General features: G+C 38.1%; 1 protein-coding gene across 2 annotated transcripts in view; it reads left to right on the top strand.

Annotated features, from left to right (window-relative positions):
* Window positions 1-20,895, top strand: part of LOC127431845 (probable G-protein coupled receptor 158) — a 196,380-nt gene that overhangs the window by 157,486 nt on the left and 17,999 nt on the right. For both annotated transcript variants that reach the window (XM_051682447.1, XM_051682448.1), the window contains exons 7-8: window positions 9,965-10,203; window positions 17,261-17,399. In XM_051682447.1, coding sequence (XP_051538407.1) covers window positions 9,965-10,203; window positions 17,261-17,399 — 378 coding nt within the window. The remainder of the gene's footprint in view (window positions 1-9,964; window positions 10,204-17,260; window positions 17,400-20,895) is intronic.

Below are 20,895 nucleotides of genomic sequence, written 5' to 3' on the forward strand. Positions count from 1 at the left end.
AGGAGACCCAGAAGACCAGAGCAAACAGGTGGACGGCCATGAGACCAGGGATACCAGAGCAGGTCAGGTGGATAGCCAGGAGTCCCAGGAGACCAGAACAGATCAGGTGGATAACCAGGAGAACTAGAAGACCAGAGCGGATCAAGCGGACGGCCATGAGATCAAGGGGACCAGAGCAGATCAGGCGGTTGGCCAGGAGACCCAGGTGGCCATCTCAGGGTAGGGACTGGATCAGAAGGCCTGGTTGATGACCACAGAGTTGAAACAGTGTCAGGAGGCCTGGGTGGTGACCCCAGACTAGAGACTGGAGCCATGGAAGACTCTGAGGGCAGAGCCGTGGTAGGTGGAGCTGTAGGAGGCTCGAGGGGCAAAGCCATGGAAGGCAGAGCCGTGGCAGGCTCGAAGGCTGAAGCTGTGGAAGGCGGAGCTGTGGCAGGCTCAAGGGGTGAAGCCATAGAAGCAAGAGCCGTGGCGGGCTCGAGACTAAGAGTCCAGGATGCCTGGGAAATGACCTCAGTGGTCGCGAACCTGAGCAGAGTCTCGGGAGTGACCTCTGTGGTCGTAGGCATGGACAGAGACTCTGGAATGACCTCTGTGGTCGTGGATATAGACAGAGACTCGGGAACAACCTCCATGGTCGTGGGCATGGACAGAGACTCGGGAACGACCTCTGTGGTCGTGAACATGGGCAGAGACTCAGAGAAGACCTTTGTGGTCGTGAACATGGGCAGAGACTCAGAGACAACCTCTGTGGTCGTGAACATAGGCGGAGACTTGGAGACAATCTCTGTGGTCGTGAACACTGGCAGAGACTTGGAAACGGAAGCCTTTCCTCTCCTCCTCCTCCGGACAGCCGAAGTAGGCAATGCAGGCTCTGGGGCGGACAAGGCTGGCAAAGCAGGCTCTGGGAAGGACGAGGCTGGCAACGCAGGCTCTGGGAAGGACGAGGCTGGCAACGCAGGCTCTGGGACGGACGAGGCTTCCAGCTCATTGGTTGTGGCAGGCGTGGGTGTCAGCTCATTGGCCGTGGCAGGAAAAGGCAATGACAGTTTGTGGGAAAGAGTCTTCATGGCCCTACGCACCGATATCAGTGGCAGATAATTCAACTTGGAGACAAGGGCCATGAAGGCCTTCGAGCAATGAGTCGCAGAAGGCTAGACTGTGGCATGGCGTGGAGCAGACTCAGACGTGGCTGTGACATGGCATGGAGCAGGCTGAGGTTTGGCTGTGACATGGTATGGAGCAGGCTGAGGCATGGCTGTGACATGGTATGGAGCAGGCTGAGGCGTGGCTGTGACATGGCATGGAACAGGCTGAGGTTTGACTGTGACATGGCATGGAGCAGGCTGAGGTTTGACTGTGACATGGCATGGAGCAGGCTGTGGTTTGACTGTGACATGGCATGGAGCAGGCTGAGGTTTGACTGTGACATGGCATGGTGCAGGCTGAAGTTTGACTGTGACATGGTATGGAGCAAGCTGAGGCGTGGCTGTGACATGGCATGGAGCAGGCTGAGGTTTGGCTGTGACATGGCATGGAGCAGGCTGAGGTGTGGCTGTGACATGGCATGGAGCAGGCTGAGGCTTGGCTGTGACATGGCATGGAGAAGGCTGAAGAGTAGCTGTGATATGGCATGGAGCAGACTCAAGCGTGGCTGTGACATGGCATGGAGCAAGCTGAGGCGTGGCTGTGACATGGCATGGAGCAGGCTGAGGTTTGGCTGTGACATGGCATGGAGCAGGCTGAGGTGTGGCTGTGACATGGCATGGAGCAGGCTGAGGCTTGGCTGTGACATGGCATGGAGAAGGCTGAAGAGTAGCTGTGATATGGCATGGAGCAGACTCAAGCGTGGCTGTGACATGGCATGGAGCAGACTCAGGCATGGATGTGACATGGCATGGAGCAAGTTGAGGTTTGGCTGTGATACGGCATGGGACACGCTAAGGTGTTGCTGTGACATGGCATAAAGCAGACTCAGATGTGGATGTGACATGGCATGGAGTGGACTCAGACGTGGATGTGACATGGTGTGGAACAGACACAGATGTGCTTATGACATGGCGTGGGAAGGCTTCAGACGAAGAAGACTTAGAATCCAGGATCGGGATTGAGAGAGGAGGCTCCCCCGAAGCGAGTGTTTTGATTACTAGCCTCACATATACCTCCCACGTGTAGTCTCCAGAGTCTGGCAATTCCCTCCACTGGCGTGCTGTGTGTCCAATCCGGTATATGGATTTCAAAGCGGCATCATCAAAAACAGTGTGAGTGGCAATGGTGGAAAAGAAATGGGAGTACTCCCTTATTGATAAGTTTGCCTGGCTTAATTGAACGAAGAGTGCTGCTATATCCATGGTGCGGTGAATTGTTCTAGCTGAGGCCAGGTGTGCCGCTGGGTTTGATGAAGGAGCTGAGACCTCAGTGGTTAGTTGAAAAAAGCCGCTGGATCGGTTTTTGGCAAAGTCTTCTGTAATGATGAGTCAGCGGAGTTGAGATCCATGTGCAGCTTTTAATAACAATAAACGTAGTAATACAGACAGGCAGGAGTAAATCACCAGCAGCAGTAATATCAAAGGCAGTCCAGAGGGGTATTCAATAACCAGGCAAGAGGTCGGGGCAGGCGGCAGACAATCACAGGTTAAATCCAGGTAAACAAGGCAGTAATAGTAGTCAGGCAACAACGGATCAAAAACAGGGTAAACAGTCCAGGATAATACACAGGTAAGGCAACAAACTCAGAAAACGCTCAGAAATGTCAGCCTGGGCAAAACAAGACTTCTCAATGAGAGAGAGTGAGTATGAGTCTTAAATAGCTAAGTAGACTGGAAACAGGTGAACGGGTAATCATTACCAGGTACGGGGATTATGGAAAATGGAGTCCAGAGAGTTAAAGTCAATCCCCAAGTGATGGAGCCCTCTGGTGGAGAGCGGGAGGAACAACAAAGGTGGAATTCATGACAGTACTATATTGGTCAAAGTCATATTTTAAATCAAATAAAGTAATACAATATTAGATTAGATTAGAAGCCTATTTTTAGAACCATTAATTATTATTTTTTATGATTTTTCATTATGACAGTTAAGCACATGTACTCAATCCTCATTATTGTAATGCAATAATGCGATCAAGCAATATTGTCCCTGATCAGTCTTGCAGTTAAAATGTATATATCAGGGATTGTCATCAGGAAATATTTTAAGCTTAGTACAGCTCTTAGTTCATAGATGGTTTTACAAATAGCTTGCTTTCACAATGAGACTTTGCTACATGTGTAAAATACCAGAAATTAATTTTACCATACTGCTTACTGCACAGTATACACATACAATATGCTTTATTGTATACTGCACATTTTGGCAAATATGTAGAAAGCCATCCAGGTATTGTTTGCATACAGAAAATGTACATGCCATACATAGTATAGTATACATGCTATATTTATAAAAAAATACAAATAAAAAAAAGGATTAAATTGTAAAGTACTTATGCATCATGGTAGTATGTGTTGTACTGTCTTTAATTTATACTGATTTAAATAAAATAAAAATCACATTGTATTACCGTATTTTACTGTATGACAGTGATGCCGAATGTCAAAAGAATAATGGCAATTACAAAAAAGCAAAAGTAAAATGCCAGGATGCATTACAGTACTGAAAATTTGGAAGGAAAATGTGTTGAAAAATTATATCACAATACAAACATTTTAAATGGTCCTAAAAATAAGCTTTGCCTTATAAAGACTTTTATGCACACTGCAAAAAAAAAAAAAAAAAAAAAAAAAAAAAAATATATATATATATATTATTTTATTTACAATAATCTTATATACCAGTAAAAATATTTAAGCATCATTATAACAAGAAAAAAATTTGTTTTCAGAGAAATATAAAAATTTTTAATGGGGTTTATGCTTAAAAAAAAATAAAACAAATAAAAAAAAAAAACTATTTGCCAATGGGGTAAGAAAAATTAATTTGATTTACCTTTGAATCAAGTTTATTTTTTCTTATGCATAATCATTATAAAATTTTGAATTTTGAAGACTTTGAAAACAAGACAAAATATATCATGTCTTTTTGCTTCTCAAGTACATTTATCTCTTTTTAAGAATGTGTAGATATTTTTACTGAAAAAAGACAAAAATACTCAGAATACAATTTCAGCAGCGCAGAATACAATTTCGTTTTTTTTTTTTTTTTTATGGCGTAAAATTATGACTTTTGATGGGTAAAATGTGACCTGGCCATGTCTTCATGAGATTCACCCTTTGAAGAACATGCACAGAAGAAAATGTGGGTTTTTGGGTTCTATATCTGCTAGAAATGTCAGAAAAACCCAGTGATATTCATAATTAAAGCAACAAAGATGAATGGCCACACTGCAGATCTGGAGAGAAATGGGCTGGTGCTTCATTGGGGTGAAAGTTAACACATCGTCCAGATACATTTTTTCTAGACGCTCATTAAAAGGGGTGTAGAGGATGCTTTATCAATGACGCAAAGAGAAAGGGTGATAATGAGGAAGTCTCACATGTTACAGCCATTTATAAGGGGAAGATTATTTGACAAGAAAGGCTTTGATATGAAGGAATTAGGGCTCATACAATAAGAAGACTGTATTTATTATTATGCATAATGACCATAAATTCAACATGAATCCAAACTATCCAGAGGGTTTTTTTTTTTTCAAATCCCAACCAGACAATTGGGTTAAGTTAGTATTAGAAGGCTAGTGGTGCCAATGTTTTTGTCCACTGTCATTTAAGTCAGGTGGCATGAAATAAACAAATTCACCCTATCTAAATGCATGTTATTGATCTTACTATGAACGATTCATCCATTTTTTTTTTTTTTTTCGTAATCTTTAATAAAAATGTCATAACTCGATCTTCCGGTGAAACGACATACTTGTCTCTGGTGACGTATGCAGGACTTCTCCAATCATTTAGTCCACTTTAACCCCGCCCCTTTCTTAAAAATACCACAACCTTGCGTAAAGTTGAATGAAGTGTCAATCGCATGTTGGAGAAGATGGCAAGGTGTATTTTCGTCTGTTTTCCTTCAAAACTATCGTTCCTTAACCCAAACTTCCTTGGTAACGAGTCAACTGGCTTGAATTTACATTTTGAATGAGGAGGAATTACAGCGAATTCGCGGTTGTGTTCGAGATATTTCACACCTGAATTGCTCATGTTATCACTAATGAATACAAGGCTTCGGATGCCTCTGGAGTGTAATTATGTTTTTGAATGCCGTTATCTTGGGATGCACAACACGAGAAAGTGTTTTTTCCCCTTAATATTTATTGTATTGTGATTCAAAACGTTAAAATATGGTTATCTTTTACTCACTCGTTTTTCAGTGGCTACAGCCTCTTCATAAGCAAAGACCGTGATGTGCTTGTGTGTTTATGTTGTCATTTTGATCATAAATGTTTTGAGATCGCTGCGCAATTTCACCGATAACTGGCTCTGACTCGAGCTGCACAGTGGTAAGGGTTGGGGAGTAATGGAATACATGTAACGGGATTACGTATTTAAAATACAAAATATAAGTAACTGTATTCCACTACAGTTACAATTTAAATCATTGGTAATTAGAATACAGTTACATTCAAAAAGTATTTAGATTACTGAAGAGATTACTTTGCATTTTATTGTCATTTGTTTCATTTAATATTTAGTCCTTTCAGATGGAAAACATTTATACATATAAATGATGTGATCCAAAGTGCATTTGAACAGCGGTGAAACACTTTCTTATGATGTGTTACATTCATACGAGCAGACAGAGAAGTAAGTTTGAAGTAAGTTTGGAGCAGAAGAAATAGAAATAAACCTTCTGTAAATTGCAGCTTTAAGCTAAAATGCTATTTCTAGCCATTTTACATGCACATGTTATCAGGCACAATCATATTTTTTTATCAAGAAAATTCACGTTGGATCATAATTACTTTTTTCTAGTAAGACCTTTGATATTAGGGCAAAAATCGTATTCTTGATAATAATTTTTGTATTGTTTTCCTGTAAAAATATCTAAAAATCCTTATTTGATTGATCTTGTTTTAGAATCAACACTGCATAAGATATTTAGGTTTTCAGAGAATGTATTTTTAACATGTGTATTTTGTCTTACTGTACTGGCAGAGTTTTTATAGTCAAAACAAGTAAAAATATCTACCAGTGCTGAAGAAGTAATCCAAAGTATTTAGAATACATTACTGACCTTGAGTAATCTAACAGAATACATTACAAATTACATTTTACAGCATGTATTCTGTAATCTGTAGTGGAATACATTTCAAAAGTAACCCTCCAAACCCTGATGGTGGTAGGGTGTGTGTCCACCACAAACTTGCATTCAGATCTGCCTCCATTCTTCTATGCAACGCCCATATTTTCACAATCCAATCAACAACTAATGGATAAACTCAAATCCCCGCCCTACATTTTTATAAGCTGTTTCACTCAGAAATACGTCACAATATGGAAGTAAAGTCAGTCGCATCTTCTGTTTCATGCAACTTTAATGTAATAAATTACTTGAATTTGAAGTGCAGACAAAATGCTCTGACGTACTTCATGTTCGCTAGCGTTCAGCGGCAGATGCCTTAAGTCTGGGAGCAAAAGTGTGTCACACAGTTCTGGGAGGTAATAGTAGCCTTTTGAGGCCACAGGCTTTGTGTCTGGCATTTCAGAATAACCAGAGCAACATTTGAGACACTATGTAAAGATATTGGTCTGCATGTTTGTCCAGTTATGAGCAAATTATTCAGGCAACATCCACACTTACACATTTCCATTTGAAAACACATTGATTTTGATAGGTTTACGCCTCTCATCCACACTGGAACGGTGTTTTCCACCACCAGAAATGGAGCGTTTTGAAAATCCTCTTCATTACCACATACTTAAGAAAACAATGACGTTAGGAAATTGAAAACTGAGTTTTCAAACAAAAATGGATTGGTGTGGATGTGGCCTCAGTCACATGCCATTTTTGTTGCACATCTAGGAATTTGTTTGGTAAAAGTGTTTCCATCACAGTAATAAAACAATTTACACACTGGAGGCCAAAAGTTTGGAATAATGTACAGATTTTGCTGTTTTGGAAGGAAACTGGTACTTTAATTCACCAAAGTGGCATTCAACTGATCACAAAGTATAGTCAGGATATTACTGATATAAAAAAACAGCACCATCACTATTTGAAAAAAGTCATTTTTCATCAAATCTAGACAGGCCCCATTTCCAGCAGCCATCACTCCAACACCTTATCCTTGAGTAATCATGCTAAATTGCTCATTTGATACTAGAAAATCACTTGCCATTATATCAAACACAGTTGAAAGCTATTTGGTTCATTAAATGAAGCTTAACATTGTCTTTGTGTTTGTCTTTGAGTTGCCACAGTATGCAATAGACTGGCATGTCTTAAGGTCAATATTAGGTCAAAAATGGCAAAAAAGAAACCGCTTTCTCTAGAAACTCATCAGTCAATCATTGTTTTGAGGAATGAAGGCTATACAATGCTTGAAATTGCCAAGAAAACTGAAGATTTCATACAAAGGTGTACACTACAGTCTTCAAAGACAAAGGACAACTGGCTCTAACAAGGACAGAAAGAGATGTGGAAGACCAGATGTACAACTAAACAAGAGGATAAGTACATCAGAGTCTCTAGTTTGAGAAATAGACGCCTCACATGTCCTCAGCTGACAGCTTCATTGAATTCTACCCGCTCAACACCAGTTTCATGTACAACAGTAAAGAGAAGACTCAGGGGTGCAGGCCTTATGGGAAGAACTGCAAAGAAAAAGCCACTTTTGAAACAGAAAAACAAAAAGAAAAGGTTAGAGTGGGCAAAGAAACACAGACATTGGACAACAGATAATTGTAAAAGTGTGTTATGGATCTTAACCCCATTGAGGTTTTGTGGGATCAGCTAGACTGTAAGGTGCGTGAGAAGTGCCCGACAAGACAGCCACATCTATGGCAAGTGCTACAGGAAGTGTGGGGTGAAATGTCACCTGAGTATCTGGACAAACTGACAGCTAGAATGCCAAGGATCTGCAAAGCTGTCATTGCTGCACGTGGAGGATTTTCTGATGAGAACTGTTTGAAGTCATTTAAGAAGTTCTGAAAAAAATTTTTTTCAAATTGTAATAGTAATTTTTCACGTTATTAATGTCCTGACTATACATTGTGATCAGTTGAATGCCACTTTTGTGAATATAAGTATCAATTTCTTTCCATAAGAGCAAAATCTGTACATTATTCCAAACGTTTGGCCACCAGTGTATATGTATAAACATTTTGGAAATTGCATTCGCATCTTGGTGTTTCCATCCAGTATTTAAGCAATATCCCAAAATTTGTATTAAAGTATGTTGATGGAAACCTACTTATTATGTATAAAATGCGATAATTCTTACAGTTAGATTGCACTTTCCATGAATAAAGCAACAAATTGTCAGTGAAAAGAGGTGCTTAACATTCAGAAAATGATGATCGTAAACCTCAGGAGCAGGGGCATTGTGGGGGGGAGGCAACACGGCTTTAGCCCCTGATGTATTGACCAAACTCAAGCCCCTGATCTTTTTTGAAGATTCACACACGTTGAAATTTGCACTTCTCAAATTAAATATGTTTTAAGACTTTGACTTTGTTCACCAAGTAGTCCGTCTGTCCGTAATGAAAAGCAGTGGGCACCGGCTATGGTAGATTACTGCTTGCGTGTAAATTCAGTTTACTGCAGAAATGACTGTCGACTGGGTTTTATACCCCTCGCATTTATAGCAAGCTGTTGAACACTACCTGTTCCGTCCAGAAGGTGGGACTGTCATCACTCTCCAGGTTTTAACAAACCGTCCTTGTTTCAAAAAAGAAGGTAATTTGCATGCGTAACCAGGTACAATCTACTGTTCAGCGATATTGACATCTTATGTCTAACTTCTATGCTTAATAATTGTTCACAGTTTACAATGTGACCTGGTAAGTTTATAGTTTGAACTTTCACATTATTTGGAGGAATTACTTCATTTTTTTAATAAAATATGTTATAGATGTATAAATAAATACACGTACATGTTTTTTTTTTATTTTATTTTTTTATTACAAGTGAATAGTCATCTATATAATGTAAATACATACAGTCTCATGTAAACAAATAAATATCAATAATTTTTTGTCAGAGCAAGAGTCAGTGAGGTGGTCAGCATCCAGAAGGTAGCTCACTGGTAGCTCTCAAACTCTAATTAAGTAAAATAAATTATAATATTTACCAAAATAGGAGACTCATTTTAAGTAACATATGCAAGTATTCCTGTTAAAACAATTATTTCTGGCATGGTGAGAAAAATCATTTTAGCACCTAACCCTTTCTTTAGTAGTGTGATTTCTTTAAAATCAATAAAGAGGGTAATAATCATAACAGACAAAAATAATACTGGGATGATTACTTTCGTTTGTTAAAAATACAATAAATGCAGAATATTAAAGGCAGGGGGGTCTGTTTGGTCATTTTTCTTATAATAAAGGGCTGTTCACTCCAAGTCCATGATAATTTTGCAAGACAAACTTCCGGCGAAGTTTACGGAGTCCGTAAAAATGAAAAATTATTTTACCCCATGTACTGTACGTGCTGGATTGAGCAGCTATAGCGACTCTGGAAAAATTACGAAAAGCTCTTATCTCATTGGTCAGTCAGTTTTCATCGCAGTCAGAAAAATAAATGTAAGAAAATCTGAACACTCTTCGTAAAAAAACCTACAGATTGTCGGTGGACGAATTTTTGGATAGTGATTTGAATAGTGCCATAGGAATCCATTGTTCCCATTCAAAAGCTCTTATGGAACGAACAATTGCAAAATTTTGTACTAGCACATGAAGGTGTTTCTTTAAGCCCACAGCAGTTTCAGTATGAAGTTGATTATGATGAACTGGTTGTTGTCTCTGTTCTCCAGGGTTCTGAAGGTGTTCCTGTCACGCACAGCTCAACGGATCCCTTACATGACGAGCTGGAGAGTTCTGCGTCTGCTGTGTGTCATTTTGCTCATTGTGTTGTGGTTCGCAGTCGCCTGGACCTCCGCTGTTTGTCAGAACCCAAACAGACATGTTGCTCTCATCAGTGTGGGCTTCACCGCAGATGGCCTGCAGTTCAGCATGTGTCTGCTGGACCACTGGGATTACATGATAGCTGTGGGTGAGTGGACCTCTGTTACCTGTGAGCTTCCTTTACCACTGTCTGGCATCTTAATGTGTACCAGCTGGTGTAAATTACTGTAGATGTATCCATAAATGGAATCAAACTGCCTGGATAAAATCTAGAGAAGTGGCACTTAAAGAAACAAACAAACAAAAAAAAAACAAAAACAAAAAAAAAAACAATAAAGGAAACAATTATCAGTTTATACATTTGAAAATAAAGTTGAAATAAATGTATCACTGATTGGAAAATAAATGGACAAATGTAAAATATATGCATGGCAAAAATGTAGGTAAATATAACAATAAAATAATAAATTAACATATTATTTTTTTTTTTTTTTCATTTGCCAATTCAATTTATAACTGGCATTGGACAGTAGATTACATGGAATCAACCAATGAACCGTGAATTGCAACACTATGTGTACACGGGCTGAAGCCCAGGGGCCCACAACTCCCAGGGAGGCCCCATTCGCGGTGTCTGTCACCGTATTCTTCCTTCTCCTTTGCAGGAAGAACGCATCTAAACACGTTCAACAGGAGACACTAACATAAAGATGCAGAAAGCAAGTGAAAGCCATCCATGTAGCACATGTTCATAAAATAACCACCGCAGCCCCACCACATTAACACAAATATTAATTCCAGCATATCCCTCCTTTTCTTTCTAAAAAAGCAGAACTCTGTGTTCCAGTGGGGCACTTACAATGGAAGTGAATGGGGCCAATTCATAAACATTAAAATACTCACTGTATCAAAAGTATATCCACAAGACATAAAGAATATGCATGTAAACATGATTTTAGTGTGATAAAATCACTTACTAACCGCATCTGTGTAAAGTTACAGCCAATTTTACAACTTTGTTGCCATGATGACGTAACAATGTAAACCCTAAAACCATAAATCGACCATAAAAACAACGATTTAAACAACTTTACAGTTTAAATGAAATAATAGTTTTAACAGAAGAATTAATGTAAATGTTTTATAAAATTATAAGCTTCACATTTTTGCCTTTAAAATGTCACTTCCATTGTAAGTGTCTCACTGTAACCTCAATTTTTGCTTTTTTTAAAGAAAAGGAGGGACGAGTTGAAATTATTATGGTAATCAACATTATGCCACAAATGCTGTTGATTGATCTTAACTTGTATTAAACCTGGAATATTCCTTCAATGTCTTGTTAAATATTTCTTTTATTTGATTGAATATTGAAAATTATTATTATTATATTTATTACCATTACTTATTATTATTATCTTTTCTGCGTTCTTATTACATATCCCATAAATGTATATTTACAAAATACATATATTTTAGAGTGCCACCTTGTGGCAGAATTATGCAAAGATAGACCATGTTCTGTCAGGTAAGCACGTTTATGTGTTCAGTGAGTTGAATAATGTAAAACTTCCCTGCGGTTATACATAACCCATAGTGCTTAGAGCAAGAATATCAACATGGCAAGCAAAGTCATCATATATATGCACAATTACAGTTTGGGTTGGGGGACTCTATTTCCAAATGTCTATGGTGTCAATTGAATCTACTTCTGTTAACCCAGCCAATGCCTAGCCCAGTGGTTCTCAAAATATGGAGTGCAAAGGTATTGTAAGGGGGGCATGGAAGACTGACCCGTTCTCAAATCACTTTCACACATTCAGCAAAAATAGTGACAATACACAGTCTACACCTCTGCCTTTTCTCCTGCCTTGTTTAAACTTTCGGCAGGCACTGCAGTGCAAATGGCACAAAGCATGTGCTTATGTAAACAAAGATGTCTCACGCACGCCAGTTTCAGTTGGGGGAAACGATGAATTAACACTGATATTTCGGTCTGTCCCTCACACAACACTATCGAATGACTTCAGAAGAACTGATATATAAGGCACAAGAGTTAAGGACGACTTGTACGGTGCTTTAGGAACTTGGACAGCCTATCGCCTTCCTCTCATCCCTCAGTCTTGTCGCTGACATGTGGTACCTGTTACTTTTCTCAGCGCTGGCCAGGATGGGCCAATCACAGTCGTTTATTCTTACTGGAAGTTTACTGGAGGATAAAAATGCTTTTATAGATACTACTGAGGTGGATTAATATTCACAAGTATGAATTCTTGCAATTATTATTATTATTATTATTTTAAATAACTATGGCGTGTAAATGTCTCCACTGAGAGAAAGACGTTCTGCTATTTAAATGCAGATGAATGCAGGATTCGGTTTGCAATGTGTTCATGCCCAGGGGTTGCACCTGCAGCAATATCAATTTGTATTTATTGATTTTTCCTTCTGTTTTTGTATGGTTTGAAAGTGTATAGGCATAAATAAAATGTTTTATGTATTTATGTAATACAGAAAGTATACACAAAACAACAGACAATGTTGGCATTGTGACAAATGTTCATTCATTCAGATTCTTTTTCAGTGAAGTGTAACTTTTCATTCAGTTTTCATAGTATTTTTTAAATAAAACTTTTTTACGTGAAATGAAGATGAAAGAAAATGCTGTTAATCTTGTACATTTTGATCACTTTCGATTAGCGAACGTTTTTTGTTGTTTCAAAGCCACTGCGCCACCATATTGCTATGCCCAAACATTCCAATGTCCCTACTGACTTAACAGGAAATCATCTCATTTCAGCGAGTAAATATTTGTCGATTATATATCTGATATCTGCATGTACATCCCTGCAACGCAAACGTCCTACACAAGTAATTATTTATTTATTTAAAGTCTGGACTTTTTCCTGTTTCTTGAAAGCCCAAGCAAGTTATGTATATCTACTGTATATCAAACAGTATCCACCTCTAACAAACTTCATCAGTGAACAGATCAGATGAATGTAAACAAGCTCACTGAAACTGAGGTAAGATACAAACATTTTCAGACTTATTTATTGTGATAATCGAAGTGACTGTTCAGAGTTACATGTTTTATGTTTTTATCAAAAAGTGCCTTGTTCTCACGGTCAGCGCGCTGTCTGTCCCTCCATCACATGCAAAGTTGGTTAAAATTAAACTGATTCACTAGATTTAAATGGCAAACGAACACGTATTTATGACATGTATCCATGTATGACCACAAAGAGCACTTCAATATGAAAACAAGCAAATCCCAGCCATTTCTGGCGATTTAGAAATCCCTTTCGGGGGTAAGAATATATTGTCACCTTATACAATCAGATATTACAGCTTTTCCTACTTACATTACAACTTGTGGACAGTTTTGCCGCTTCCACTGGTGATCGTTGTGCTGTACTGACAGACAGAACACCGGGGCAGGTGAATGCTCTGACATCACGATCTGCGTATATCTTCTCCCTCGTAACGAATATTATGCCTAACAGCTAATTAAACATTAAACATGATTGACACTAGAGGGCGAAATGCAACTGTCGTATCCGCAGGTCAGAGATCGTGAAATGGGGGTGTTTTCGCCTGTCAGTCATTGAGGCTCTATGGCAGTTTGGGCATACTAAGATGGCCGCTCGAACACTTCCGGTGGTTTCACCTCCTGCTGGCAGTTTAATGTTGCATCAGCGATTCTGTTCTATATAAATATATATATATCAGTGGGGGTGACCAAAAAAATTTGAGAACCACTGGCCTAGCCAATGAAACCATGCAAACGGAACTTAAAATCTGAATTAAATATGTAACTATAGCTGGGTCTCGTTTGGAAGGATGCATCCTCCGGAGGTCGCATTTGCCGGCCGCATACGTCATCGAGGCTGTCTCGTTTCATTTTTTTTCGTCTTTCTTTTTCTTGTTTTACTATCTATTGTCAATGCCTTTTATGTATATGCACTTACATTTATACAATTGTTAACCTTTTTTGCATTCCCAATAAAAAATAAACGATGATGTATGCGGCCGACAAATGCGACCTCCGGAGGACGCATCCTTCCAAACGAGGCACAGCCAATGTCACCTGAAACTCCTGCACTATCGGCAACTGATTTTGAAACAGACATGGCTTGTCTTCACCACACAGCGATGCCTGGTGTTTGTTGCCTTCCATTTCCCAACTTTTTGGTGTCTATTTTTTGCAAAGAGAAAATTAACATACACTGTACAGTATGAATACGGTATACTGCAGAAATATGGTATGGTAGCATGTTATTCCAAACAGGGTTTCCCATGCTTTTTTTTTTTTTTTTTTTTCAGTCAAACCCCTCAGACCTAATTTTTTACTTTGTACCTGCTGAGCTGTAAGTAATGCTACTGTAGCATATAAATAAATACAATGAATTTCTCAACATCTTCACATGCTGTTAATTTAAATAGCGATTTTTTTAATCATTTTAATGTGATTGTATAAGTGTTCTATTTTCCTTGTTTTCATTTATAAATTTATATATATTTTCAAATATATATTTTTTATAACATTTTATTTTGACAATCTCACAAACCCCTAGGGCAATATCGTATCCCTTTTGAAATTTGATCACATGCAGATATTAACTATTGTTATCTTATTCAATTTTCACTAGTTCAATTCTAATTCTTGGTATCAGGAATGGAATAACTACTAGTGAAAATGCTAATTCTTGATATAAAAAAATGACAATCTCTCTCATAAATATACATTATTGATATCAAACATGGAATTTCAACCTGTAAAACCATTTTCAATTTCAGAATTTCACAATAATCTGTCTTTCGCTCCTGTTCAAAACAGATATCTATAATTCATTTGTTACTATATGAAATGCCAGTTTTGTACTTCTTACTAGTATTTTTTTTATTTATTATTTTGGTATCAATGATTACATTATTTGTAATACTAATATCCATTCCTGATATCAACAATTGAATTACAACTAGTATAAATGATAATTGTTAGATTTATTTATTTTTTTATTTTTTTATTTTTTTTAGCTATCTGGAAATGGATTTCGGATATCAATAAATGGAAGATTACAGATATTGGACTTTCTAACTAGTTACGATAATTTTAAAGGTATCTGAAATTAACATTGCCACTAGTGCAAACCAAATTACAGATATCAGAAGTTAGCATTTTTAGTTGTTAATATCGGAATGGGCATTAGCACTAGTAACAATGTCATTATTGATATAAAAATGGCACAAGTACTAGTAAGAAGTACATAGCTAATATGTGTAATTTGAATTACAAAAGTTTGCATACCCTCAGGTATGCTGATCTGGAGAAAGACAGTGTGGTTGTTTCAAGGAGCACAATACTTGTTGACCCCTCTCCAAACATTGCGCTTATGGTTGTGACCATAAAGCTCTATTTTTGTCTCGTCACTCCAAATTACAGTGTGCCAGAAGCTGTGAGGCGTGTCAAGGTGTTGTCGGGCATATTGTAACCGGGCTTTTTTGTGGCATTGGCTTCTTTCTGGCAACTCGACCATGCAGATCATTTTTGTTCAAGTATCGTCGTATTGTGCTCCTTGAAACAACCACACCGTCTTTTTCCAGAGCAGCCTGTATTTCTCCTGAGGTTACCTGTGGGTTTTTCTTTGTATCCTGAACAATTCTTCTGGCAGTTGTGGCTGAAATCTTTCTTGGTCTACCTGACCTTGACTTGGTATCAAGAGGTCCTCGAATTTTCCACTTCTTAATAAGTGATTGAACAGTACTGACTGGCATTTTCAAGGCTTTGGATATCTTTTTATATCCTTTTCCATCTTTATAAAGTTCCATTACCTTGTTACGCAGGTCTTTTGACAGTTCTTTTCTGCTCCCCATGGCTCAGTATCTAGCCTGCTCAGTGCATCCACGTGAGAGCTAACAAACTCATTGACTTTTTATACACAGACACTAATTACAATTTAAAAAGCCACAGGTGTGGGAAATTAACCTTTAAATGCCATTTAAACCTGTGTGTGTCACCTTGTGTGTCTGTAACAAGGCCAAACATTCAAGGGTATGTAAACTTTTGATCAGGGCCATTTGGGTGATTTCTGTTACCATTATGATTTAAAAAGGAGCCAAACAACTATGTGATAATAAATGGCTTCATATGATCACTATCCTTAAATAAAAGACATTTTTTGCATGTTCAGTCATATTTTCAAAATCAATGCCAAAATTTCACAATTTCTACCAGGGTATGCAAACTTTTGAGCACAACTGTATAACTAGTAAGAAATGAATTATATGTATATGTAATTGTGTTTTGAACAGGTGTGATCATAGTGAAATTCTACTAGTGAAAATACAGTTATCAACTATAAAAAATGACTGTTTACTCTAGTTGAAATTACATTTTTGATAACAAGAAAGCATGTTTCCACAAGTAATCACTTAATTTTTTATATGATGATTGTTCAAATGTTTTAACTATGGCAAATGCAATTACTGATATCAAGAATGAGCATTTGTCCCTAGTAGCAATTCTATTGCTGATCTCAAGAATTAGCATTGTAACTAATGAAAATGTTATTGATATCTATAATTCATTTCCTGCATGTGATTAAATGTCAAAATGACTTACGAACCCTGTGTTAGCCTATTGCTAATCATTACATATAGTATATAGTCATTCAAGGCAAAAGCGATATATCAAGGCCATCTTGGCACTAATAGCAGACACATAGTAGAGCTCACAGGATGTATCAGCAGTACTATAATGAATAGAAGCCAGCACACATCTTATACCCAAGCATGGCAGATTGGAATGTGACCACTCAAACACCTGGACCAGTAAACGTCACAATGATGATGACAGATTTTCACTGGGGGAACGCATGTTTATTGCTGTCAGGCCTGCTGACTTGCTGACATTGTGTAGGAAGTGTCAATAGGGGATTTGAATCTATAAAATTCTGGAATAGCTTCCACAGCTTCATTTGCAATTGTCTGTCAAGCAGTGTCCAGAGAATACAGGCAATCCAGATGGCTTTTATTGCATTTATTGAATGTCCTTTTTCTTTATCATCCTGGCCTTTTCAATCTACAGTAGAGCTATATTGGTTTGTAACAGAAAGGTTTTGACAAGCACATTATTCTCGGATAGACCTGTGGACCAGAGGTGCTGGTCAGTTGTGTGTCAACTCTGTACTACCTCTCTCAAACAGCTGAATTCCTCTTCCTGCTGTGGGGGGTGTATCTGTGTTATGCGGTGAGGACCGTACCCTCGGCCTTCCATGAGCCGCGCTACATGGCCATTGCAGTGCACAATGAACTAATCCTATCTGGAATATTCCACATTATAAGGTGAGTGACTTGGTAGAGCACTACAGTACTGCTTTACAAAGGCAAAAAGCAGTCACTACACCAACACTGAAACTGAGAAAAAATATCTTAAAAATGACTTAGTTTTAGGACGAATTTTGTAGTAACTGCACATTTCAAACTCTGTTTTCTCTGAATCTGAGCAAAGTTGAGCCAAACCCGTCTGTCACATGAAAGATCACAGTCTAAAGCCCTAGGTATACTTCCTATTTGGCGCGAACGCTCAGCGTCTGTGTACAGTCGAATGCGAGTCTGTCAAAGTATACTCCATATAACAGTGCATGCATACACGGGCGGTTAGCGCATGCGCGCTACGACTGATATGAGATAACGGACCATTTTTCTTCAGGAGTTTAGACCCATAAAGATGTCTTTATATTCCTTCAGACTCGAGGTATCTCCAGACCTCCTAACACACGCGCTCTTGACATGTACATCCACTGTTGTTGTTTTTACCTTTATCTCCTGAAGTTTAGTGGAGATTACATCTTTTTCTAGCACTTCAATGGCTCAAATGTTAGTGTTGCTACCTTTTGAACCCACTAATTAGTGCAAATAACTACAGGCACATGCGCATTCTGCACGTTCAAAGACCCACGGTTAGAAAAATCGGCTGCATGCATTAAGTGCTCAAGCTGATGAGGAGATTTGCGTCACGCACCTGACGGAAGTGTACTTTGGGCATAAAAGTCCCAATTTCAGTAATAACTAAATTTTGACAAAATGTGTAGTTAATAGTGATGCAATGAAATAAAAATTCTTGGCCTAAACTGAAACCGAATATACTGGACACACTGGGCCAAAAATTGAAAATGATTATTTTAATTTGGACTTTGTTTGGAATAATTGAACACATTCTAAATTGTATTATTATGGGTACACCTAAACCACTTTTTCTGTAACTACACATTTCATTATAAAATAGTGTAAACAGAGAACAATTACATAAAAAAAATTAGCGTATAAAGAAAACTTTTTTTGTCTTCTACTATAGTGGATAATGCAGCAGCAAAATTGAAGCATGTTCTATTGGCACATTTTTCCACCACATTGTATATGGACCTGGAATTTGGAATGGATTCTTTAATGGATCTCTTGTTCATTTTAGTTGTGTTAGGATATCAGTCAATTTAAATATTATTGTAATTTAAAAATAATAATAATAATAATAATAAAAATAATAAAGTTAGATTCAGTCATAATTTCGTAACTTTAAAACCCTATGGCTTTTATTTTGGCGGAACATTCCAGGAAGAACTTTGAGCTACGCTAAAATCAGTTCCTACTAGCTAGCACTTAACGAGCCGTGCGTGCGCATGCTATGAGTGTGTGTCAACAACAGAGCAACTCTCATTCTGAAGTGCGCTGTGCATGCAGACGATATATTTACTTATTAAACGCATCCTTTGCGATTCACAAAACTAATATATGGCTTCAAGAGATATAATGCACGAGTTGTATGAACTACTTTAATGGTGCCTTTATGCTTCTTTTTATGTGGTATTTGAGCTTGACAGTAACAGCTATGGCACACAATAACACACATTATCGGAGCACTGAAAAACGCTCTTCAAATACGGCAATAACCAAGAGAGCGATCACTTCATTTCTGGGGATGTGGACTTTAATGCACTTTTTCTCCATGTAAGTGTTTCTGTTACGGGATTTTAAAGTAACAGTTTCTGTTCAAATTTTCGGCCTTTTTTTCTCTTTCGGTCGAAAATTTTTGTGCTTTCCTAGAAGTTACTCTGTGTTGCCTTAGCAATGCAGAGTAGAGTTCCAGAATTAAAAATCCCATTAATTTTCTCGAAAGCTAAACAGATTTTTAGCAACAACATATAAACCTTTTAAGACCTACCATGAGCTTTGAGATTGTTACATGATAATGGACCAACTATATCAGGGTAAACTTCTATAGAGGGGAATGGGAGACCACAACAAACTATACTACCTATAATCCCATAAATGTTTGAAAATTTTACAATAAAATTCAAAACAGTATTTTATACTTAAAATTAACAACTTATAATCTTTATATATATATATATATATATATATATATATATATATATATATATATAACATATAATTGTTTTATATTGTACTGTCGTTTCTGATTCACTTCATTTATCACTTTATTCACAATGCTTAATTGGAATGGGTGGCCGCTGCTAAGCTCTTTTGCCACAGTTACCATTTTAACAACAGCGACTTCCAGTGGTGTGTGGTGGACTTTAGAAATGAGGTAGATTGCCATCTCAAGGTCCAGGTTTATTTATTTTATTTTTTTATTCTATATTTCAATTCCCTTTGATATTTACAAAGCATTCAGGGTAAACCCCTACAGAAATTTGATACATCACAATATATTACATAAAAAAAATTAAGATATAAAAAGTTACATACACATAAATGCAACAACATATACACTACCGGTCAAAAGTTTTGAAACACTTGACTGAAATCTTTCTCATGATCTTAAAAATCTTTTGATCTGAAGGCGTATGCTTAAATGTTTGAAATTAGTTTTGTAGACAAAAATATAATTGTGCCACCATATTAATTTATTTTAATATTAATTAATTAATTTTGAAATTGATGACTTGGACCAAATAATAAAGAAAAGCAGCCAATAAGTGCCCATCTGTCAGGTGTATTCTGTTGATTCATGTCTTTTATTTTGAAATTCTAGTTCCTGTTTCATGTCATGTGTTCCTGTTTCCCTAGTCATGTGATTTCTGTTTTCCCTCCATGTTCATGTGTCATGTTTTCATTGGTTTATTGTTTAATTATCTTGTTATCAGTTCTGTTTGTTCATTGGTTTATGTTCTCCCATGTCTTGTATTTAAGCCCTCATGTTTGCATTGTCTATTGGTTGAGTATTGTATGTGATGGTATCCATTTGTCCAGTCCAGTCCAGTCCAGTCCAGTCCAGTCCAGTCCAGTCCAGTCCAGTCCATGTTTTGTTTTGTAGTCAGGGTTATTGGAGTTCACGTAAACTGCACTTGGGTTCTTCATCTTCACGTCCTCGTCATCATCATCATTGTCAGCAGTTCCAGCATACGTTACAGAATACTCGACCACCCATGGACCCAGCAGTTTTACTTCTGCGCTTACGTCAGGGGAATCGTCCTCTGGAGGACTATGTTGTGGACTTCTGCGGTCTAGCCAGCCAAGTAGACTTCAATGAGGTTGCCCTCAAGGGTTGTTTTAGATTTGGACTAAATGAGTCCATTTCTTTTTTTGATGCCTGGCGATCGCAGTTCCCTCAGCCTTGCTCAATATATCGACCTCGCCCTTCGATTCATCGGTTCCCCGTTTACTGTGGTGGAGGCGGATTCCGAGCCAGAGTTCCACGACATGGCCGCCGCCGAGCCAGAGTTCCACGTCACAGCGACGCCTCAGCCTGCTCCATGCCACGTCACAGCCACACCTGAGCAGTGGGACCTGGAGATGGTTCCCACCCTTATACCCACCT

Source organism: Myxocyprinus asiaticus, chromosome 41 (genome assembly GCF_019703515.2).
Source record: "Myxocyprinus asiaticus isolate MX2 ecotype Aquarium Trade chromosome 41, UBuf_Myxa_2, whole genome shotgun sequence".
Taxonomy (NCBI): Eukaryota; Metazoa; Chordata; class Actinopteri; order Cypriniformes; family Catostomidae; genus Myxocyprinus; species Myxocyprinus asiaticus.